We start from the raw sequence: 24,180 nt of genomic DNA on the forward strand, positions 1-24,180 counted from the left end.
CTCTTCCCCCACTTATCTCCCCTACCTGTTGACTCTGTGGCAGCTGAATATTAGTTTCCTTCTGACCCAGGAACCACCACCTGCAGCTGACCCCTAAGCCTAGAGGATTCTACCTTCTTTGACCCTATAAAAGACTACTGCTGGCATACTTTGGTGAGGAAGTTTCACATAGAGAGTAAGCCTGGCCTCTCATTCCATCAGGAATTCCTTCTTTTATTCATTCATTCATTTATTCATTCGAGACAGAGCGAGACTCTGTCACCCAGGCTGGAGTGCAGTGGCGTAATCTCGGCTCACTGCAACCTCCACGTCCTGGGTTCAGGTGATTCTCCTGCCTCAGCCTCCCAAGTAGCTGGGACTACAGGGGCCCGCCACCACGCCCGGCTAATTTTTTTTCTATTTTTGGTAGAGACAGGGTTTCACCATGTTGGCTAGGCTGGTCTTGAACTCCTGACCTCAGGTGATCCGCCCCCCTCAGCTTCCCAAAGTGCTGGGATTACAGGTGTGAGCCACCATGCCCGGCCCCAGGGATTCCTTCTTAAGCATCCTTAACAAACAGTTGACCTTGACATCACTGGCTTACCACTTGCCACTTGACGGGCAACTCATTACTGCAGGAAATGGCCTTTTTCTAATGCTTTATGGTTTGAGATATTCACTTTTAAAAAACCTTTTAATTTTGAGATAATTATAGATCTATATGCACTTGTAAGAAAGAATCACAGAGATCTTATACACCCTTCACCTAGTTTCCCTCAGTGGTGACATCTGGTAAAACTATAGTACAATATCATTATCAGAAAATCAACACTAATAATTGACCTTATTCAGATTTCACTAGTTTTATATGCAGCCATTTGCATATATGAATTGAGTTCCATGAAATCTTATGAGAAGTTACGAGTGTCCACCACAATGAAAACACAGAATGGTTTAATCATAAGGACCCCCTAAGCTACCTTTTGACAGACACAGCCACCTCCCTCCCTCCTGCCTCCCACTTGTCTCTCTAATTTTGTCATTTCAAGAACATTATATAGCTATGCGTGGTGGCTCACACCTGTAATCCCAGCACTTTGGGAGGCCGACACGGGAGGATTGCTTGGGCTCAGGAGTTCAAGACCAGCCTGGGCAACATAGCAAGCCCTGTCTCTACAAAAAAATTGAAAAATTAGCTGGGCATAGTAGCACGTGCCTGTAATCTCAGCTACTCAGGAGGCTGGGGCAGGAGGATCCCTTGAGCCCAGGAGTTTGAGGCTTCAGTGAGCAATGATTACACTACTGCACTCTAGCCTGGATAACAGAATGAGACCCTGTCTCAAAAAAAAAAAAAAAAAAAAAAAGACAACGTTATATAAATGGAATCACACAGTATGTCATCTTTTCGGGATTATCTTGTTCTATTTAGCATAAATCTCTGGAGATTTAGCCACGCAGTTTTGTGAATCAACAGTTTGTCCCTTTTCACTGCTGAGCAGCATCCCATTCCTTGAACATACCAGTTTGTTTAGCCATTTTCCTACTGAAAGACATTTGGGTTGTTTCCAAGTTTTGGCTATTTATGCACAAAGGTATTATGAACATTCATGTATAGATTTCTTTTATTAGAGGTGGCAGTAGCTTTATTGAGATATAATTCACATCTTCTACAGTTCACCCATTTAAAGTACACAACTGGATGGTTTTTGCTACATTTACAGAGCTGCACAACCACAGCCAATTTTAGAAGATTTTCGTTATCTCACACAGAAGTTCTGTACCCTTTATCTAGTAACTCCCAACCTACCTTCCCCTTCCCTAAGCAACTGTGAATCTACTTTCAGTCTCTATGGATGTGCCTAGTCGACCCTCGGTATCCACAGGGGATGGGCTCCAGGACCCTCATGGGTACCAAAATTCAAGGACATTCAAGTCCCTTCTGCATTATTTTCGATCTGTGGTTGGTGGAATCTGTGGGTACAGAATATGTGGATGTGGAACCCACAGATACACAATAATGGGATATGTGGCCTTTTGTGTCTGGCTTCTTTCACTCAGAATCATGTTTTCAAACCCAAGTTATCAGTAGTCCATTCCCATTTATTTGTGTCTGGCTTCTTTCACTCAGAATCCTGCTTTCAAACCCACATTATCAGTAGTCCATTCCTATTTATGGCCGAATAACATTCCATTGTATGAACATACCCCATTTTGTTTATCCACTCATCAGTTGACGGACATGTGAATCTGTTTTTGTGTGAACGTGAGTTGTCATTTCTCTGGTGGTGATGCTCTAGAGTGTAATTGCTGGCTCATAGAGACAGTGCACATTTTACTTTGTAAGAAAACTGCCTACACTTGGAATTTCCCAGAGCGGCTGTACCATTTTTCGTTCCCACCAGCGATGCATAAACAATCCAGTTTCTCTGCATCATTGTCAGCATCTTGTGTCACCACTATTTTTTATTTTCGCCATCCTGACGGTTACATGTACATTCATTTGTTTGTACCCTCAGCAGAAATCTGATTTTCAGTAACATTTGCTGTGAGTCAGAGCCCCTAATGTTCCCCCTGGGCATTCCTTTTGTAGGCTGGCCAACCCTAGATCTTCTATCTTGATATAATCTGGGTAGTTCCCGTCTCTCCCTCCTAAAACAGGAGGATATACTTATTCATTTTACCCATTAAAAGATGGATTTAAGATGTGGTCATGCCATAGAGGAGTTCAGACCTTTGGGATCTGGACCATAGAATTCTGTTGAGCTACATCCCACAGCTGGTGAACCCTGGAGTCCACTAAGAACTCAAGATCTTTTTTTCGAAATAAAAAGGTATGAGGCAAGGACTCCTACATTCTGTCTTGGGGCCATTCCCCTGGTGGAACTGATTCCCTGGCATTTTGCAGTCACTGCCTGGTACCTGTGCTCATCTTCCAGGCAGGTCATCATTTCCTTGGACTGTGGTTATTCTGAGGGTAGGAGGGGGCTCTATGAAACTGGTACAGCGCTGAGCTCCCAATAAGCACATGGTATTTGTGGACGGCCCTTGATAAGCATAGTGGACAGTAAAACCTTAGGGGTGATGCTTGCTGAAGATAGGCATGTTGTAAGGGATCAGCAGATACGTGCTGAATGGGCACATGAAAGAGTTAAAAAAACTCTTTCCCTTGTATTCATAATAGGAAAGACAGCACAGGAAGAGTATCTGCGAGTGCAAATATGGCTTTGCCACTTGTGCAGGGTTTTATAGCTGGGAAGCCATCTGACTTGTACGCTTCAGTTCCCCAGGCTTCTTGGGGGAGGAATGAATGAAATCCTGAGCACAAAAGCACTTCAGGTCCCTGCAGGGCCCTTGGGTAAGGTGCTGTGCAGACATCGGGAGGTATCGTCAATGGTGCCTGGCTCACGAAGGCAGAGAATGCGGCGGCGAGGACCATCAAAACTGCAAATGCTGGTGCGAGGCTGACATGCATGGATCCCAACAGGAATGCTCACAGAAGCCCCCAAACACACATAGACACACAGGCTGATGAGGTGAGGCACACAACCTTGGCATCACGACTGTGGCCAGTGATTATTTATACTGTGACAGGTAAGGAAAGGATGTGTGTGTGTGGAGCGGGGCTGTGAGGGACGCACATTCTGCCAAGATGGCGGCTCTCTCAGACTTTCCCATCCCCAAATGTGGCCAATTATCCAGCTAGCTGCTTAGGACCTAAATATAGGCATCATCTGCGATCCCTCTCTCTGCCTGCACAGCCCTCACCAAAGACACCATCAAACATATTCCCATACTGACCTGGCATCCCACTTCCACAGCTGACGTCTGGTCCAAGCCACAGTCAGCTCTGGCCCAGGTGAAGTAAAAGCCCCCTCTTGGGTCTCCTCATACCTGCTCGTCCCCCTGAGAGATTTTTCTCCTTACAAGATCTTTTACAAATGTAAGTCAAGAAAGCCCAACGACCTGAAGCGCTAACGGCCAACCCCAGCCAGGCAATCACGGGAAAGAACAAAGCCACTGGATATCAAGTCTATTACAAAGTCCTGGTAATTAACACAGGTTGGTATTGGCATGGGGGCAGACAAATAGACCCGGGGAGCAGATTAGAGTCAGAAGCAGACCCTCACACACAGTCACCTGATTTATGACAAAATCAATGCTGCAGAGGGAGGGGAAAGAATGGTCTTTGCAATAAATGATATTGGGCCAATTGAATATCCACGTGGAAAAAAAATGCTCCTTGGTCTGTACCTCACGCCATATACAAAAATCAATGCCAGATGGATTGCATACCTTGATATGAAGGGTCAAAGAGAAGCCTTTCCTTTTAGAGAAAAATATAGGTGGCCACCTTCATGAGCTCAGAAGAGGCAAAGATCTTTTAGCAGACACAAAAAGTTCTAACCAGGAAGGAGAAAAATGACAGTGACAAGATCTAAGTGAAGAGCCTCTGTTCATCAAAGGATACCACCGAGAAGGTGAAAGTGACTTACAGAATGGGAGACACTGTAATTGCACAGTACAGTATTCAGAAAGTTAAATAAAAAGTAATTAGACAATTGAAAAGAAAAATAAATTAAAAAATCAGACAAGCCAGTTTTTAAAAAGTGGGCAAAAAACTTGAACAGACATCCCACAAGAGACAACAGATATCCAAATGGCTCATAAACATATGAGAAAACATTTGACTTCCTAAACTACCAGGGAAGCACAAATTAGAACCATAATGCGGTAATACCACTGTAGCCACCATCTACCTACCAGAATGGCTAAGGAAAAGACAGACAACACCAAGTGTGGACGAAGAGGCACCAGAACACCATAAACTGACCGTGGAAGGAAGTGTAAACTGATACAACCACTTTGGAAACCAGCCTGGAAATAAATACCTGCTAAAGCTAAAATATGCATACCCCGTGAGCCTGCAATTCCATACCTACACATACACTCTACAGGGACACATGCATGTGGATGCCGAAAAAATGCTCACAGGAGCAGTATTTGAAATAGCCCAAACCCTGCCAACTACCCAAATGCTCATTGGCGAAATGGGTAAGTATACTGCAACATATTCATACAATGGAATTCTAGACGGTCACAACAATGAACGGATTACAACTGCAACGTAACAACATGTGCGGATCTCAGAAACAGAATGATGAGCAAAGAAGCCAGACACAAATGAGAATATATGTTCCAGTTCCATTTACAGAAAGTACAAAAACAGGCAACAGTAATACATGCTTTTAGAAGTTAAGAGAGTGGCTGCTCTTGGTGGGGGGCAGGTAGTGACTGGAAGGAGGCGCTGGACAGGGGCTAGCTGGAAATGCTCGGCCTCTTGAGCCACGTGCTGGTTACACAGTTGTGCTGAATTTGTGACCACTTGCCACACTGTCCACTTAGGATCTGTGCGCTTTTCTGCATGCATGCTAGCTGGCCATCACATGGGGTAAGACTGGTCCTGCCTCGTCAGGGCTCGGCATTTACTGTCTCTGGATCTGCACGTGCTCACTCCTTCACACCCCCAGGTCTCCATGCAAATGTCCCCTCCTTGGAGAAGCCTTACCTAACTGCCCATTCTAAAACTCCCTGTACTGGGTGTCTTCCAAATGACGTCTACTTGAAACCTGTAAAGTGACCTTACCAAATAGGACCTTGGCAGATGTGATCAAGGTCAGATGGGGTGAAATGGATTAGTGTGGGTCCTCAATGCAATGCCTGACGTCCTTATCAGGAGAAGGCACAGAAAGAAGAACACCAGAGATGACAGAGGCAGGGATGGGACTGACACAGCCCCACGCTAAGCAATAGCAGGGATTGGCAGCAGCTGCCAGGAGTGGGAGGAGGTGAGGAAGGATCTCCCCTGCAGCCTTTGGAGGCAGCACAGCCCTGCCCACACCTTGCACTGGGACTTCCGGCTTCTGGAACTGTGAGAATACATGTCTGCTGTTTTAAGACCCCCGTTTGCGGCATGTTGTCATGGCAGCCACAGAAACTGGTACTGGTCTCATTCTTATCCCTCCTACCTCTTGCTTTAACTGTCTTCGGAGCGCTCATGCCACCATGTCACAGAATTTATTTGTTCATTTGTTTACTGCCCCTACTGCCAACCACCATTAGAACACAAGAGCCATGAGGGCAGGAACTGTGCCTTATTCACAGCCACTTTCCCAGGGCCGAGCAATGCACCTGGTATAGAGAGAGGCTCCACTGACGCCAGAGGAATGCCAGGGGAATAAATCTGCCTCTCCCTCGGTGCAGAGGAGACAGGAGGCGCCGCGTGCACACTGAATGAATGAGGGCATGCATTCATTCCATCCTGTCAAACCACAGCAAAGTAGGAAGAGTGGGAATATCCTGATAGGAAAACAGGGCAGAGTGGGGAAATGACCTGGTCCTCGAAGCCAGTCCTCTGAGGGGGTCAACAGGACTTAGCTTTATTTGTAACCCCTGTATGTTTCATAAAGGGGAGGAAAAAAAATACCTTATTTGTGTAACTGAAACTAGAAGACCACAAACCCCGTTCTCTGACTTCAGGTTCCCAGTGCTCTGTGAGGACATGCCACATCCCTACTTAGGCCTTGTGTTTAACTGAGTCCAGGGGTTGGCAAACTTTTCCCAGCCAGGGCCAGAGCATCGATATTTGGAAATACCTCATCAGGGTAGGATGAGGTCATATGGATGAGGTTGCAAGCTCTTCACTCTGCTGCAGAAGCCCCAAAGCACCAGGCAATAATGAGCAAGCGTAGCTGGAGCTGGTCAGTGGCTGCGATGCCCCCTGACCTAGGGGCTCTCTGGGCAGGTGGATGTGGGAGGAGGCGACTTGTGTAGAGGAGAGACACCTGGGGTCAGCTTCATCCTCCTCACCCATCCCTTTGAGAACTTGGCTAAGGGTTTTCTCCCACCCCACACACCTCACTCAACCCATCCTGCTTGGCAGGCTCTCAGGAGCTGCCCGAGCCTGATTTTTGCAGAGCTTCTTCAGGGAAAGCCTGGAAAATGGGAAGTCCTCTCCCAGCCTGCTCTGCGTCTCTGCCCTGGCAGATGAAAGGGCTTAAAGGGCTCAAAGCTTTTGGAAAAGTACTGCTGACAACCAGGAGTCAGTCGGGCAGTGACCCCGTGCCTGCGCAGGGGAGACAACGGAGGTGTGTGTGGGGAGCGTGGGCGAGCGAGCTGTCCTCGGCCTTCCCTCCACCGTCACGGCCACTGCAAGAGGAAATGAGAAGGCCAGGAGGCCAGGGATGGACAGACGCTGTCCACAAAGCAGGCACAACAGGTGTGCGGGGGACAGGAGATGCAAGCCATGTAATTAAGATCTCCAGACACCTGTTGTGAACTCTCGCCCATTCACACCCTAGCAGGTGGTTCACACCTCGAGGAAGAAAATAGTAAAAAAAAAAAAAAAAAAAAAAAAAGATGCTGAGATAAAAGGAGAAAAGTAGCTCTCCATCTGCCAGCCTGCAACTGCTGGCTGCTCTCACCAGACATCCCTGACCCATGGCAGGAGTTCCAGGGTGACGAGTGAAGCTCTGGAGGGGGAGCTGGTTGTGCTGCCTCAGGGCTGTGTGACCTCGGGCAGACTCCTGAACCTCTCTGTGCCTTACACTTTGCGTTTCTACCAGGATTGTATAGAGAAAGGCTTCACCCAGTGGGTATGCGCTCCACTAACATTATCAGAGCACCAGCTATGTAGCAGGCACCTGTGGACATGACAGTGGGCCAGAGCGTCCCAGCTTATATTCGGAGGTTGAGGGTCAGTACAGTAAGCAACCACATGGAGCAGTTCCAAGGGGAGCTGAGGCAGCTGGGGTGCAATGGTAACGGGGCTGCAGGACAGCAGGACAGGCTGAGCTACCCTGGCCAGGGGTCAGGAGTTAGTCAGTGGAAGAGTGTGCTGGAGTGTGCTAAAGGCCTCCTTTTGTTCTATTTTTTTTAGAGAGAAGGCCTCACTCTGTTGCACAGGCTGGACTGCAGTGGCCAAATTATAGCTCACTGTAAACTCGGACAGCCAGACTCAAACAATTTTCCTGCCTCAGCCTCCTGAGTGGCTGGGACTACACGAGCACCACACAGTTCAGCTAATTTTTGTATTTGTTGTAAGGATGGGGTCTTGCTATGTTGTCCAGGATGGTGTCGAATTCCTAGCTTCAAAAGATCCTCCTGCTTTGGACTCCCAAAGTGTGGAAACAGACTTTTAGCACCTGCTACCCTGATGACGGCCACGTGGGCGATTTTCTCTCAGGGGCCACACTAAAGGAAAAGCTAATTGCCCAAAACCCCAATCAAGAAGGTAACTCTCTCACAAATGTCCATCTGACTCCACCGGCCGGAAGGCAACGTGAACCACCTGTTGGTAAAAACGAAGGGAGGGAGCGGAGAAGGAAGAATGCGAAATCGGGTCTTGACTGTGAACCTGTGGATGCCAGCGTCCCCAGAGAAGACAGCGGAAACTCACAGGTGGAAAGTGAGCCGGGGCACTCTGGAGTACCGTGTGTGGACAGGCTAAGCGTGAACCACCCAAGCCTTCCTTCTCACCTCCAGACCCGCTCAACTCTGTCTTCCTAAACCTAACACCGAACAGCGTTCCTGGCGTGGCAGGCCACCAGAAGGAAACACAGTAATAACAGCTACGCTGGCTGGGAGCTTTTCATGAGCCCAGCACTATGCTAGCTGTCTCACACACTTGACTCATCGTTTATCACCCAGCTCTAAGGCAGGTTCTTTTCATCCTCATTTGACAGATGAGGAAAACTGAGGCCCGGAGAGCTAACATGACATAGCACAGGAAGGGAGAGAAGTGCACTGAACCCACAGATTTATCACCAGAACTGACTCTTCACCATGACTTGACCTGGCCTGGACTTCAGAGCTGCCTGGACATTCCCGCGGTATCCTCAGACAGGCAGGTCTGAAACGCGTTCCTTAGCAGTAATCCACAGAGGGCCTTCGTGATGATCATGACAGTGACAGACAAGCTTCCATAAAGGCGTCCCTCCTCTGGTCAGCCTGTCTACCCACCCTCTCCCTGAGCCTTTCACCGCCTTGGCAGGGAGGCAGGGGAGGCAGACACACTCTTCATTTCCATCCTGCAGACGAGCAAACTAAGCCTGGCCAATGGCCACTACACCCTGGCTCCAAACTTCCTGATTCTTCCACTGGTTTGCAGGCAGAACTGGCTATACAATTTGCAGGGCCTGGTGCAAAATAAAAATCCAGGACCCCTCGTTCAAACATTACTAAGAATTTCAAGAAGGTGACAGCAGTGCATTTAACCAAGTGTGAGGCCGACCCTGTTTGCAGAGCCTCCTTCCTGGAAGATGCAGGCTACCGCCTGCCGGAACCCAGGTGGCTCAAACCAGGCAGCCCCATGGATTATGACAGAAATGGGCAAGCCAGGGTCCATCTAGGAATAGCACCGTTACTGTCTGTACCCTAGTTTCCTCATCTAGAAGGTAGGTTTAACAGTCCTACCATGTTGGGCTGCTGTGTGGACAGACTGATACAGAGACTGCCTGGGAAGTGGTTCGCCCCGCGTCCCATGCCTCCTGAATGCCTGTATCAGCCAGCTCTGTTTTTAACACCACTTCCGGCTTTTGAAATGGGGGCGGAAACAAGACCCTCTCCACCAAACGCGTGCGCTCTGCACACAGGTGCTGTGTGTCAGCAGGAGAGCCCCAAGTGTAGGCTTCATTTGCATGTACACACTTAGGCCCAATCCAGGCCCTGACCTGCCTCTCTGCCCCGGGCACTTCCCGGAGGAGACAAGGAAAGAGAAAAATAAACAACATGGCAAAACACACGTGCAACACACCTACTCCAGAGCAAACCCAGACAGGGTGGGGGTGGGGGTGGGGTAGTGGGAAGCCCAGTCTCCACCTCCTTCCTTCCTTCTTTTAGATCCATACTGACCTAAGACTCTGGGCACCGGCCGGGTGAGCTGACCACCGGCCATTTCCATCCTTGCTCGAGTGGTGGGGTGAGAAGTTTGTGTGTACCTGCATACTTGCACAGTCTGGGGCACCGCCATTTGTGTGTCTTCCACATTTCCTTTTGGGGGGTAGAGGGGGGCTGGCTCAGCCTGTCCCTCAAGGTCCTTCCTGACTCTCTGCCCCAGAACACAGATGAATGGGGCAGGAAGAGAGGATTACAGGATTACAGCCTTCCTTTGCAGAAACAAAACAAAACAAAACAAAACAGGAAAACGCTGCCCAGGACCTTCAAGGCTTCAGCACTGCCGTTGTGGACCTGGGTTCTGTCTATAAAGTCAGATTCAAACCCTGGGTTCAAATCCTGGCTCCACTGGTTTGGTGCTGTTGAACACCACAGTCAACATTTATTAACTACCTGCTACCCTGCCAGGGGCTGGATTAAGTGCCTCATCTGCACAATCTCATTTAATCCTTATAGTCCTTGAGGCTGCTGAGCAGGGTGGCGGCCTGAGGCATCTGATGACCCAGTGGGTGGAATTTGGGCTCCGGAGCTGGCTTCTTCACTGAGAAGCGGACATGAAACTGCTTTACCGGGCCATGGTGATGAATGGGCCCCTAGAAACATGAGGCACCGCAGCACACAGGGCCGGGGAAATGAGAAAGAAATCAGCACTCACACATATTACCACAGCATCAGCACAAATTACAGTGCATGTTATCACCAGTGTTACTACCACCAGTTTATGCCAGGGGAAACTGAGGTCCCAAAAGAGAGCCACAGAGAGGATGAGAATCGTTGTCCACGAATCCACTGCCGTGCCTCTCTCTGAGTTTCCAAAAACATAATCTTTGAGTCGCCCCAGACAGCAATCGCACAGAAACACGGAAATGCAGTGCCTCTTGATGCCTGTCTGGTTTAATCCAGGGCTGGTTAGTTAAGGGGCTGGAGTGCGGTGCACTGAGGACCCAGTGGAAGGCTGGTGGCCTCCGGGAAGGGCCCCAGGCACTGCTCCTTCCGGCTAGGAGGGCGCCTCCTCTCCCCTCCAGCAGGCAGGGTAGCTTGAGGCCCTGCCTGGAGAATGATCTCCGGAGCCCTGCGCTCTCACCTGCACACCTGTCCCACTGGCTGTCACTGTCAGTTTCCTCTCTGGTCCCCTACAGAGAGACCTAAATCTCTCCTGAAACAGCTACATGCCTCGTGGCTAGCACAGTGCCTGGTACAAATGACACACTCGCTGTCATTTGGTTCCCACTGGAATGATCTGGAGGAAGACAGCTCCTTTTAGACCCAAAAGAACAGGCAGCAGAGAGGAGTGGCTCCAAGCTGGGGCTCTGGGTTAGGCTGACTTAGATTCAAATCCCCACTCAGCAGGGTGGTCTCAGGCAGGACACTTCGTCTCCCTAGTTTCCGTCTCCAGTTTCTGTCCAGGTGCAAAAGGGATGACCATCCCTCACAGGGCTGCTGTGTGGCTTAAAGGAGGTGATTCTGCATGGGAAGGCATTCAAGCTCAGAGCTCAGTACGCAGCAAGCGTGTAATAAAAGGGAGTTGTGATTTTTACTACACCTGGTAGGATAAACCCATAGAACCTGCCTGGCCAAATGGACCATCCTGGTTCCCCGAAACCCTGAAACCTCTCCCTGGCTAACGACCTTTACCGGCCAGTGGCTTTGTCTGAAATCCTGTCTGGGGCTTCCCTGGACAATCTCGGAGAAGTCCCCGAGAAGGCTCACAGCGACCCCTGCTGTCTGCAATGAAGAACTGCCTTACGTCCCCGGTCGGAGTGAACAACAATAGCAGGTATGGCCCCTCCAAGAAGGGCTTACGTTTCCAGGGGTTTAAGAAAACTCTCATCAGAACAATGCCAAGGAGAAGAGTCACTACATGTAATTATGTTCAGCGGACACTAATTCCCTGTCTTCTAAAAATAAATATAATACGTGAGATCAAACAAAGTGCTCTCTCTTCCCTTGAGGTCTTTTGTTTCCCCGGATAAGTGTCATCCTAAATATACTGCAGAACCAAGTGAAACTGTCATTTCGGCAGGATATTATTTCCTGATCAACATGTGCTCTTCTTAGCAAGCCTGTTTTAATCTGGCAGTTCTTAAATTGGACTCCTTTTAAAAAGCAGAGTATGTTAAAGTAAGCAGACACACCGAGAGGCTAAGGATATATACCTTCCTGGAGGGATGACTGATCAACCGAGGTTTGGGGAAATGGCGAACATCCCCCAGGTCATGACCCCATCTTGCCAGGCTGTTCCTGCCGTGCAGGATACCCGGGGATCATATAGCTAAGATCCTGTTTCCCAGATACAGGCAGGATTGGTCTCTGCCTCAGATCCCAGCTCACCACACACCACATCTGTTTATGAACTGAATACTATTGTATGATTTAGAATAAACAGGGGAAAAAGAGGACAAAGATTTCTGAAGTTCCCCAGGTGACTTCTTATGCTTCAAACTACAGAGTGAAAGCAAAGAAGGTAGATGCCACACAAAGATAATTCTTTTTCATCTCCAAAACACAAGGCTTATTTTGTATCCACAGATTACCTTGCAAGATGCTAACTGGCAACTCTAACAGAGGCTTCACTCTCGGATCCTTGTGCAAGCATAGAATGAATGAACGAGACCTAGTTTGTAGAATTCTAAATGTTCACCCACACGCAGGTCACGGTGCTGCAGGTCCCCCGAGCAGTCCTGGATCCCACCCAAGCCTCAACAATGTGTTTGGGTGAAGCTGACTTCATCTGCCATTACATTCTGAGAGCTAGATGGTCTCTCTACTACCCTGCCCGTGCCTGGGGAGGGCCTTGGCTTCAAGCAGTCCCTTCTTAGGCCCTGATATAAGGACATTTCTTTCATTCAGGGCTTGGTGCTGGGTGATGCCTACCTAATCTGAAAAAGCCAAACATTGTAACACGTCAGCATAGGGATCACCAACTAGCGGCCCTGGGGCAGGCCTGACTTTGTCTTGGTTTTAAAAAGTGAATTAGTTGCTGATGAATTCCCCTTAAGAATCCACATGGCTAGTTTCTTTCAAAACATGGGAACTGGTCTTATGAAGCCTGAGTTCCTGTGTGGCATCCCAGCTGGATGGCCAGAGAGAGGCCCTCCTGCTGCTCAGTCCCCACCCAGTCTGCTGCCGTTACCGGCTGGGTCCCCGTGACAGCTGTGTTTCCCATGCCTGTGCAAGCAGGTGCTGACGGACTGCTTTACGTGTGCAGGTAATTCACCTTCGTTTCCGTAGAGCCATTTAGGCCACTGGTCCCCAACCCCGGCTGGACATTAGGATCCCCTGGGGAGCTTTCAGCACAACACCGATGTCTGGACCCCACTGTTGAAAAATGGAATCCAACCCTCTGGGGATGCAGCCTTGGCAAAGGTGTGTTTTAGCCATCGCCAGGTGGCTGGAATGTGTGGCTAAGGTGGAAAACTAGCACCTTAAACCAAAGGGGTGGCCTGGATGAAATTTCAAGCAGATCATGGGCAGGGCTGGATTTTAGCCACTGGGGCCCCTGCCCCTCTTGCACCTTGTGGATGGGGACAGGGAAGCCTGCCTGCCCTTTCTCCATCTGCCTTGGAGAGGGGAAACCTGGCTGTTTTGACTTTTTTCCTGCACAATGCTCTGGGGAGCCACAACTGAGATTAAGGGAGATAAATCAAAAGCAGCCAAAAGATGATCTTTGAAAGACCACTGAGCCGGCCTGCAGCGGAACCATCCAGGACCCAAAGGCTACCTTCCCCGAGACTCGGGCAGGCTCCCCGCCCACACACCAGTCCCCTGGACTAAACAAGCGCTTCTCACCTGAAGAGCTCTCGGATCTCCCGGCTGTGGGCCTGGAAGGGGATGTTCCGCACCAGGATCTTGGAGGTGGTCTGCATTCTGGGAACTTGTTTCTTCCGAGCCGATGTCACGGCTGGCCTGGAGGGTGAGGGCAGAGGGTTCGAGTTATTCGGGGCTTCAGCAGCTCCTGCCCAACACTGACTTCACCACGCCTCCATCAGAATATTCAGGTGATGGATTCAAGGAGGGTGCGTGGGGTGGGGGACCAACCTGAAAGGAGAGGAAGGTGACAGGACCCAAAATAGCTGCAGACGTCAGGGGGACACATCCATGCCTGGGTGGCTGCTGCCCTTCATTTGAGAGACTCTGGGGCCACCAGGGACTTAAGGAGCCCCGCTAAGGGTGGGGCTGGTTTCTCACCAAACCCAATCTCTATTGTGTCTTTCTCTCCAGTTGCAAAGAAAGGCCCTGGTTGGTTTCCAAAGGTCTTGTTTGTGACACTTCATCAATAACCCGAGGAGGAACATGCGGGGGCCTAACCATGAAGATGGACCAGGGGGCGAGCGAGGACACTCTCAGCCCACGTTCAAGGTCATCCCCAATGCAGTGCTACCTGACCTGTCCCCCTGCTCTCCCAGGGAAACCTCCCACTCCACCAAAACAGGGTAGGGAAGTGAGAAAGGCTGGGAGTTAACAAGCTGGGTGTGAATGCCAAATCGGATACTTAGGATCTCTATGATCTTGGGCAAGTAACATGGCCACTCTGGGCCTCAGTTTCCTCCATTGTAGAATGGGTGTAATGATAGGCCAACCCAATTTGATTGTCTGAAGATTTAATAAGCAGACTCAGTACTGGACCCAGCATGTGGTAAACATTCAATAAATGGCAGCTGTTATGATAATAACCACGTTAGGACTCACCTCCTTCAGGCCTGCTCCATGTCACCTCCTCACAGGCCTTCTCTGTCTTCATTAAAACGGCAACCCCCTCACCCACACCCCCACCAGCTTCATTTCTCTTCCTGGCACTGACCCCTGTGCTAGTACATTACAAATTTAATCATGTTCCTTGGCTGCCACACCTGGAAGGGAGGGGACTAGCCTGAACCCTCGGCAAGGAAGGGGACAGCTACCCAGCACAGCTCTTTTTTTTGTCTTGTCATTCTGGGGGCTATGCTGTCTCATACAGTGGCCACCAGCCACATGTGGCTAGTTAAATCTAAATTAAAACAAAGCAAAACTAGGCCAGGCATGGTGGCTTACACCTGTAATCCCAACACTTTGGGAGGCTTAGGTGGATCACCTGAGGTCAGGAGTTCAAGATCATCCTGGCCAACATAGTGAAACCCTATCTCTACTAAAAATACAAAAATTAGCCAGGTGTGGTGGCAGGCACCTGTAATCCCAGTTACACGGGAGGCTGAGGCACAAGAATTGCTCGAACCCAGGAGGCGGAGGTTGCAGTGAGCAAAGATCACACCATTGCAGTCCAGCCTGGGTGACAGGGTGAGACTCCGTCTCAAAAAAAATAGAAGCAGCAAAACTACAAATTCACTTCCTCAGTTGCTGGGGTATCAGGCTCCAAGATGGTCCGATGATCCCTGGCTCTTGGTGTTCATACCCTGTGTAATCCCTTCCCACGCTCTACCAGGGCCAGCCTGGGTGACCAGCAGGACACAGCAGAGGGAGGGCGTGTGAATTCTCAGACTAGGTTGCAGAAGACATTGTGGCCTCCTCCTTTCCCATTCTTGGATCACTCACTCTGGAGAGACCCGCTGCCATGCCATGAGGACACTCAAACAGTCCCAGAAAGAGATCCCCAAGGTGAGGAACTGAGGCCCCTGCCAGCAGCCATGTGAGTGTGTCATCTTCACGACAGATCCACAAGCCCCAGCTGAGCCTTCAGATGACTGCAGCCCTAGCTGACATCCTGACTGTAACCTCATGTGAGACCCTGAGGCAGAATTCCCAGCTAAGCTGCTCCTGAATTCCTGACCCATGAAACTATGAGACAACGTTTTGTTTTCAGCCTATAAGTTTTGGGATACTTTGTGATGCAGCAATAGACAGCGAAAACAGTTGCACTTGCTACATCTCAAGAGCTAAATAGCCACTTGTGGCAATTGGCTACCATGTTGCACAGAAGAGATGTGGAACATTTCCATTGCTGCAGAAGCTTCTATGGAACAGCACTGCCTGCCCTAGGGTGTAAACTCCCAAGGAAACGCCATCCCCAGTGCCTAGGAGGAGGATATGGTACACAGTGGGCTTGCTGTAATTTTTTCTTGAGTAAAACAATGGTTCCATGAACACTGGCTAGGAAGTGAGATCCTGCAAGGCTGAATTCAGGCAGGCTCTCTGGAGATAGGGTACTGGACAGAAACCGCCGGCTCAGTGCTCATGGGCACTGCAAGTGCTAGATGCTTCACACACAACCTCTAGTTAGCACGTTTCACTTCAGAGGCAAAGTCACCCATGCAAGGTCACAGAGCTCCTGGATTAGAAACTACAGGTGTGGGGCTCAAAGCCTGACCTCTTTCTGTTATACTGGCAGCTCAGGAGGGCCCCTGTACCAAGCCTTCTTCCCTCCAAGGATGCTTAACATAGCACAGACCACAATGGGTGAAGAACACCAGAGCTGGCCCAAGCTGGTTTCACAGGAAGCATTAACAACAAAGAAAAAAGGAAAAAGAAAGGTCAATTCGCTGGCAGCTAATTTGCCAGATGACCACAACAAATGACCAACTTGCTGAAAACTACCGAATAAATATCTGAAACCAGTTCTAGGGCTGTTAGAGGCAGTCATTTTATCACCCAAGGCAAGTAGATGATAATGACAATAATGGCTTACGCTGGGCACCTGTTATGTGCCGGACACTGTTGGAGGCACGTCGGGTGTAATAGCTCATTTAGATATACAAGCAAGTAGAAATGGAGGAGCAAAGCTAAATCTCCAAATAATCCCCTACTTCAGTATACTGGTCATTGGGCAAATTGGTCTGCCTCCATCTCTAACACCTACAGAATCTCTCTAACATTAATTGGAGGCCATCGTAGGCACTGTCATTCAGCTCTAAGAAAGCATGTTCCATAAAGAGGAACATCTAGGTTTTACAGCTTCTTCTGGTTCATCCACAGCACCAGCAACCTCCAGCTCTTCCTTGGTTTATTTATCCCAAGATGAGTGTTGTTTGCCTGTTTCTCCTGCACTTGTTCCTTTTCTTATTAAAAAAAACCCCCGTGCATTAAACATTCACCCAAAGGACTAACACTGTTATAGTTCACTGGGAAAACAGGGGTCGGAGTTGGTAAATGCTAACTTAATTAGGTATCTTAATTAGGAAGAGTCCTAAATGGTAAAGGGATGGGTGGAAAGGACATTTAAGGGTGAGAGACAGCCTCCAGGGCGGCCGGCAGCAAGAACAGGAAACCCCAGCTCACAGGAAAGGGAACTGAGGACACTGAAGACTCACTTAGTGGCTCGTTCCGAGATCCTCACTTCCAGCTTGTGGCCGTCCACGATGTGACCCTAAGAGAGAAGACAACATGGCTCACCTCTCTGTCCCTAGAAATCCTCACCTGAATCCTTGCCCTTCACCAGAGCAGAGCCCTGGCTCGCAGATGGCAGACTCTGTTCCCCAGCGAGCAGGGCTAGCTGGCCTCGAGGACAGAGGATGGCCTTTCCCTGAAATGGCTCACACCGAGCCCAGGCAGCAGCTGGTGGTCAGAGACTCAGCCCTTGGATGCTTTCTTAAGTCACAGGTAGGCCTTGACCTAGATGTCATTCAAGGGACACGGAATTTTCCATTGTTTATAAGCATGTTCAGGCAAAGTAAGGCCCATAGGTCTGGCTTGCAGAGAGAGTTGGGTTTAGTTTGTATGTTCCTGAAAAATATTCTAAATCATAGTGGAGTTGCATCTAAAGCTAGGTACTAACATTGGTCCCTCAAGGCGGAACTGGTGTATTAGCAAAATTACCCTTGAAAATCCCTTAAATCTCCCATAAAATACAGCATGCAGAGCTTCGTAGGAACAATTCTTGGAGGCAATATTCACATATGCATGCACACAATGATGTCCAGAACATAATACAGTACACGTGCAAAGTAAAATTTCATAGAATCTTACATCACGTGAAAGAGAAATACGGACCACTGAACCTGCAGAGCCGATTTTAAGTTAAATGAGTACACAGCCCCTGACCAGGAAGAGCCTAGGATGTGGGGCATTATGAAGGGAGCAGAGGACACCTTCTCAAGCTACTAACACCTACTGAATCCCCTTCACATTAGCTGAAGGCCGTCCTAGGCACCATCATCCAACTCTAAGACACTACATCCCATAAAGGAACCCAGGCAAGGCCACAGAGCTTCTGGATTAGAACTTAGGCCGGGCACGGTGGCTCACGCCTGTAATCCCAGCACTTTGGGAGGCCAAGGCGGGCGGATCATGAGGTCGAGATCGAGACCATTCTGGCTAACGCGGTGAAACCCCGTCTCTACTAAAAATACAAACAAATTAGCCAGGCATGGTGGCAGGTGCCTGTAGTCCCAGCTACTCAGGAGGCTGAGGCAGGAGAATGGTGTGAACCCAGGAGGCAGAGCTTATAATGAGCCGAGATCGCGCCACTGCACTCCAGCATGGGCAACAGAGCAAGACTCCATCTCAAAAAAAAAAAAAAAGGAACTTACAGGTGGTGCAAAATTTGCCCTGTGGTTTGGTGCCAATCCCAGGCTGTCTCGTTCCCCCAGCTCCCCTCCTGCTAGAGGGTCCCGATCTGTCCTTGTACTTAGGATCTAGCAGGAAGGCATATCTCCCTTCTCTGTCTGAACAGGATGTTGAGTCTTTGTCCAAACAGTTTTCGGTTCAGCCCTGTTTTCCCCACCTTCTCCCACCCTGGCCAAGGCTGGATGACTCAAGGGTCTCCTACCTGCCCCCTGCCCCCAGCCACCGTCCCCTCTCCACACCAGCAGCTGCAGAGGCTGGAGCAGAAGCCAGTGTGCTCACGGCCCTCTAATGGTCTCCTACTGCCTTTAGGCTGAGCAGTAAAATGGCCTAGAAGATCCTGCCCTGCACACCTCTCTCCTCATCCTGCACCCTGAACCGCCACCCCACGTCGCCCCTGCCACAGTGGCCTCTTTGCTTTTCAAATGTACTAAGCTCATTCCCACCTTACAGCCCCTGCCTCAGACCCTCTGCACATGGTCCCTCCTCCCAAACTACCTCCGTCCCAGATCTCTGTGCAGCTGACTTCTGACGAAGTAGGTGTGGCCTCAACTGTCACCTCCTTAGAGAGGCCTTCCCTGACCACACAGCCTAAGTGCCCCACCTCCACCCCCAACTTGCAGCTTTGTCTTCATAACCTGGTCCTGCATGTTTATTCAGAGGTCCATGGCCTGTCTACCCCACCAGAAAGAGGGGTCCACATCAGCAACCTCTCCCAGGCCTTGCACCACTCCTGGCACATGTCAGGCCCTTGATAATAGTGCTATGGATCCAATGAACGAACTATGGTGACTGTGGAGTGTTGGGAAAGGTTCTTAATTTTTTCTTGGGCCACAGTCCCCTAGAGATCTGGTGAAAGCAATGGGCCAGGTCAAGTGTAGACTTCACACACATTCCCACTCAATTTCAGAGGGCTGACAGGACCTCCTACTACCCGCCAAGCGCCTCCGCGGCCCTCAGCCGAGAATCCTTACTTTACCTGGAGCTGCTTGAGAGCTTTCTGGGCTTGCTCCGGCTTCCTGTATTCCACAAATCCAAACCCCATGGAAAGCAGTGCTCCTAAGAGAGAGAGAGAGGTGGAAATCACACCAGTGGGTGAAGTGGAAGCACAAGGCCAAGTGCAAGGGCTGTGACGGGCCCCCAGACCTGCACTGTATTTTCTCTTATTTTCATACCCCCTTCATTCCCCAAAAATCTCGGCTCCTGGCTTGCTGTTTATTACTAGTCATCTTGACGAAATCAGTCAATGCAGTTAACATGGCTGCCACCTGAGGCCCATTTGACTATTAATTAAAAGATGACTGACATGATAATTAACTTCATAATAGGATTCTGCTTTGGGAGGGAGACTGAACCAAGAGAGATGACCATCATGAAGGCAAGTGGCAAAACTTCTACCTGGGCAGTCCTCTGCCTCCACACGTAATGCCCAAAATGAACATGTGCGTGAGAGTCAAATGCACCAAAGGCTTGCTCTTCACAAACAATATTTCTCACCAGCCAATCCCATTCAGTTCTTGGGTTTCAGATATAAAGTTTGGATCATGTGGGCGACTGCATTATTCAAACTTCTCTGGTTCCTTACTTCTAGGATGCAAGCAGCAAGAGTTCAGATAGCAAAGAATACTGCAAAAATTTCATCAGAAACTTCTGCTTCGTCACTATGTATGACTGGGGAGGGAGGAGTGCTTTTATAGGGCACTAAAAAACATTAAGATCCCTAATTACATCTTGCCCTCTTGACATTAGATTTGATGTCCCCCCACCTTCCACTCACACCCCAGCATCTTATACATATTTGTTAGGTTTATTCTTTATTGTGAATTCAAAGATTCACTTCAGTCTGATGGGTTCAAATGAGGCTCGAGGCTCTCTACCTTTGGCTCACTTTGCAGTTTCTATCTTTACCTTTACCGTGCTCTTTGTGAGACCTATGCTCCTGCCTTTCCATTGACAGCAGGTGTTCAAAATAAGAGCCAAGTGCATTAAGGAATTCCATTAATTGCCCATACATGGCTCAGACAGAACTGACAGCCAGTGCCACCCCACGGCGACTTTAAATGTTCGTTCTTCAAGCAGATACTCCTCGAAAGCTCTCTTTTGGAGGCTGAGGCTGCAGGTGGTGGGCTGGCATGTCTGTGTACCTATGAGATTTTAAAAGCGCAGTGACTGTGTGAAAGGCAACTGTGAGAAGGTCAAGTTCATCTCTGAGTTACTGACACTATGCAGATCCACTCTCCGCCACCGTGTCTATGGGAAGCTGACCTCTATAGACAGCTCTACCTGGGCTCCCCAGATTCCTGGCTTCCTGTTGGCATCAGCCAACAAGAGGCTCTGATCTGGGATTGGGGGGTGGGGGGATGGAGGAGAGAGAGGCTGGAGTACTGGATCCTTCCTCATGTCCCCATCTGCCTCCTTGCTTTGGGTGGCTCTGCAGTGGCCATGTCCAATCCACGGCCACCACTCCTGCAGGTTATCTCGTGGCTCCAACTCTCAGCTAAGCTCTGGTCACACACTTTCCTCTAATGTCCCTCCAGGCAAGGCAGGGGAAAAGGCATTCTTCTTACAGAACCCACTCCCTGGACATCCCTGTGGGCTCCCTTAGCCCAGCCACACCTTGGCCCCTTCCTTACAGACATCTCTGCTCCAACCCCAGCTGAGAGTGCTTTCTGTCTCCTGCTGCAACCCTGACTGACACACATTGTCTAGACTTTCCCCAAACTGTGACGGACGGGCCCCAGAGAACAGGGCTCTCAAATACAGGCCCTTGAAAAAGAGAGTGTATGTTTTAAGAGCTGCTTATGACATGGAAAGATCAGATAACCACTTCTAAAACATGCTGAAGAGCACTCCCCAGGAGGACAAGGCTGGCCCCACAGAGCATCTGACTGGGCACAGTGACAGGCAGGGACAGCCACCTCCACCTGCTAGCCTGGGTGTGCCTCCGTCTGGGTGTACCCTCATCCTGGACTTCAGCAACAACTTTTTTTTTTTTCCTGAAATCCTCACAACTGGTCCTTCTCATCATTAACTTGGTACTTAGCTGCCTTTCCTTGCATCCAAAACTATATATGAAGACTCTGGAGAACAGGGATGTTAAGGGGTAAACGGTGTCTTCCCAGACTCACATGTAGAAATCCTGACCCCCAGTATCTCAGATGTGACCTTATCTGAGACAAGCTCTTTACAGAGGTAACCAAATTAAAATGAGGTCACAGGCCAGGCGTGGAAGCTCACGCTTGTATTACCAGCACTTTGGGAGGCCAAGGCAAGCAGATCACTTGAGGTCAGGAGTTCGAGACCAGCCTGACCAACATGGTGAAACCCCATCTCTACCAAAAATACAAAAATTAGCCGGGCATGGTGGCACATGCCTGTATCCCAGCTACTGGGGAAGGTGAGGCAAAGAATCATTTGAACCCAGGAGACAGAGGTTGCAGTGAGCTGAGATGACACCACTGTACTCCAGCCTGGGTGACAGACTCTGCCTCGAAAAATAAAAATAAATGCAGTCATTAGGGTGGACCCTAAATCCAGTATGATTGGATGACTGCTGTTCTTTTTAAAAAAGTGTGGGTGGATTTGAACACGGGATGGGCATATACAAGGAGGATGCCCTGTGAACATGGAGGCGGCCATCTATAAGCCCAGAGACAGGCCTGGAACAGACCTTCCCTCACAGCCCCCAGAAGGTACCAACTCTACTGGCACCTTGAGCTTAGACTTCTAGACTCTATGGCTATGAGACAACACACTTCTGTCATTTAAGCCACCCAGTCTGTGACACTTTCTTATGGCAGCCTGGTAAATGAATACAAGGATGCTCTGACTTCTGTGCCATATGTCTGCTTAGAACCCTCCATGGCTCCCCAGTACTTCTGGGGAAAAGTCAAAACTCTTCTGTGTGTGTGGCATAAAAGCCACGTCATGGTTTGGAACTCGCCTACCTTTCTAGGCATATCTCCTGCCTCTTTCTCAACAAATTCCCCAGGCTCGACCACTAGTGTGAGTGGCCTCTGAATACCTTGTTCCCGCCGCCTGGCTGCTCTGCGCCCCTAACCCTCCCAGCCTTGGGCTGATGTGGCATCCATCCCCTGTGCTGGACTCCTGTCTCTGCCATCCAACCTCTTGCTGCACTCTAATGTAACCACCAGCGCATTTCTCTCTCCAGCTAGACTGTGTGCATGCTGCGGGCAGGGCTGCGTCTCCCTCAGTCTTATATATAACTAACACCGTGCCTGCTGCCTGGTGGGGCCTGGGGACTGTTTGAGGAATAACTCAACAGTAGACATTCTGGCCACCCAGTACTTTGCATTCAGCAGGTGCTCAGGACACAGTGTGGGCTGACACATGTAGTATTCCTACAAATCCTGCCAAACCAAAGGGACTCAGGATAGGGCTGGCACGGCTGCGCAAAAGCAAGGACGTATCCCCTGCAGGAAGCCAGGGCTGGAGAACAGCCCAGCAGAGGCCAGGAGACTCAGGATAGCACCCAGGGCCGAATGGAGACACGAGAGTGCTCTCTGCCTGCCCATGTACCCACTGGCCTGGGAGGTGCATGGTTAGTAACTCAGGAAAATCTGTGTGGTTAATGACTCAGTGGAATGTTCCAGAAGATCTACAATTGGGTTATCTCCCTCAGAAGGGAAGAGGGAGAGCGCAAGACTGGTTGTTTCTTGCTATTTCCTAGCAAACTTTCAGAGCACAGACGTGCTGGGAGGAGGCAGAGCCTCTAGATACCATCCAGGGTCCTCGCTCTCTGCCCACAAATGGCACCACTCTGAAACCACCCCGGCGGTTTGAGGTGCTGGAGGCTCTAGGAGGATCTGACCCGAGAGGCTGCTTCGACTGGAAAGCAGGAGACTCCAGGGGAACAGAAAGAGGGGCTACTTTCAAAGAGTCTGAGGCCGACCATGCTTCAGAAAAAAAGAGAACCTTCAAAATGTGCAAGGGAGAACTCCCTCAACTCCTTGTCTGAAGCTGGAGCTTCTTTTGGAAACCACTCTTTCCGGCTGAATACTGAATACTTTCCGAATTTCATGCGGAATACCTGTTTTGTTCTTCTTCTTGGAGATAGAGCAGCTCTTCACTGTCCCCACTTTTGAAAACACCTGGATAAGAAAGTAACAAGTATCATCAGCAGCTCTAAACCACTATGCAGGCAAGGGCCCCTGTCAAACACTATACCCTCAAATTTGCCATATGGACAACTTGGGGTCCCCAAAACATTTTGAGGTGATGAGTGATGACCTTCTTTAAGTAACCTGGACAGTCCCCTAGGGTTCCCCATAAGAGCAGCTGGGCTTGTTTCTTGTTCCAGTTTTAGAAGAAGGAAGTGGGACACAGAACAGTGAGAGACTGACTGTAGATCATGCAATCGGGAAGCCGGGCCTAAGTTCCGGAGCATGGGGTCTACTGTCCCAGTCCGGGCCTCTCACTGCCCCCTGCACCAAATGCCAAAATAATTTTTACAAAAATTTTAAGTCATAGTCTATTCTATTTTCCCCTTAACTTTTTCTGTCTCCTTTGCTAGAATTTGAAACCCAATCACAGCAAAATCCATGTTTACCTGGTTCCCGACTGTGTCTGCAGCACCACACACGGGGCCCAGGGAAAGGCAGGTGCCCATTCACCAATGGGCAACGGGGAAGCCCAGGGGCCCGGGAGAATCTTGAGAAACAAATACTACGAGCAGCAGCTGCTTACTGACTCTTGTGTTTAAAGTGTCAGGTGCTTTACTTGGAATATCTCCTTCAC

The 24,180-nt window shown here is 49.5% G+C and overlaps 1 protein-coding gene across 2 annotated transcripts in view; it reads right to left on the minus strand.

Annotated features, from left to right (window-relative positions):
- RBM19 (RNA binding motif protein 19) overlaps positions 1–24,180 on the minus strand; it is a 142,895-nt gene that overhangs the window by 77,071 nt on the left and 41,644 nt on the right. For both annotated transcript variants that reach the window (XM_015152890.3, XM_077953224.1), the window contains exons 18-21: positions 23,474–23,534; positions 19,403–19,482; positions 17,172–17,227; positions 13,720–13,836 (exon numbers count right to left, since the gene is read on the minus strand). In XM_015152890.3, the coding sequence (XP_015008376.3) occupies positions 13,720–13,836; positions 17,172–17,227; positions 19,403–19,482; positions 23,474–23,534 (314 nt within the window). The remainder of the gene's footprint in view (positions 1–13,719; positions 13,837–17,171; positions 17,228–19,402; positions 19,483–23,473; positions 23,535–24,180) is intronic.

The sequence above is a fragment of the Macaca mulatta genome, chromosome 11 (genome assembly GCF_049350105.2).
Source record: "Macaca mulatta isolate MMU2019108-1 chromosome 11, T2T-MMU8v2.0, whole genome shotgun sequence".
Classification (NCBI taxonomy): Eukaryota; Metazoa; Chordata; class Mammalia; order Primates; family Cercopithecidae; genus Macaca; species Macaca mulatta.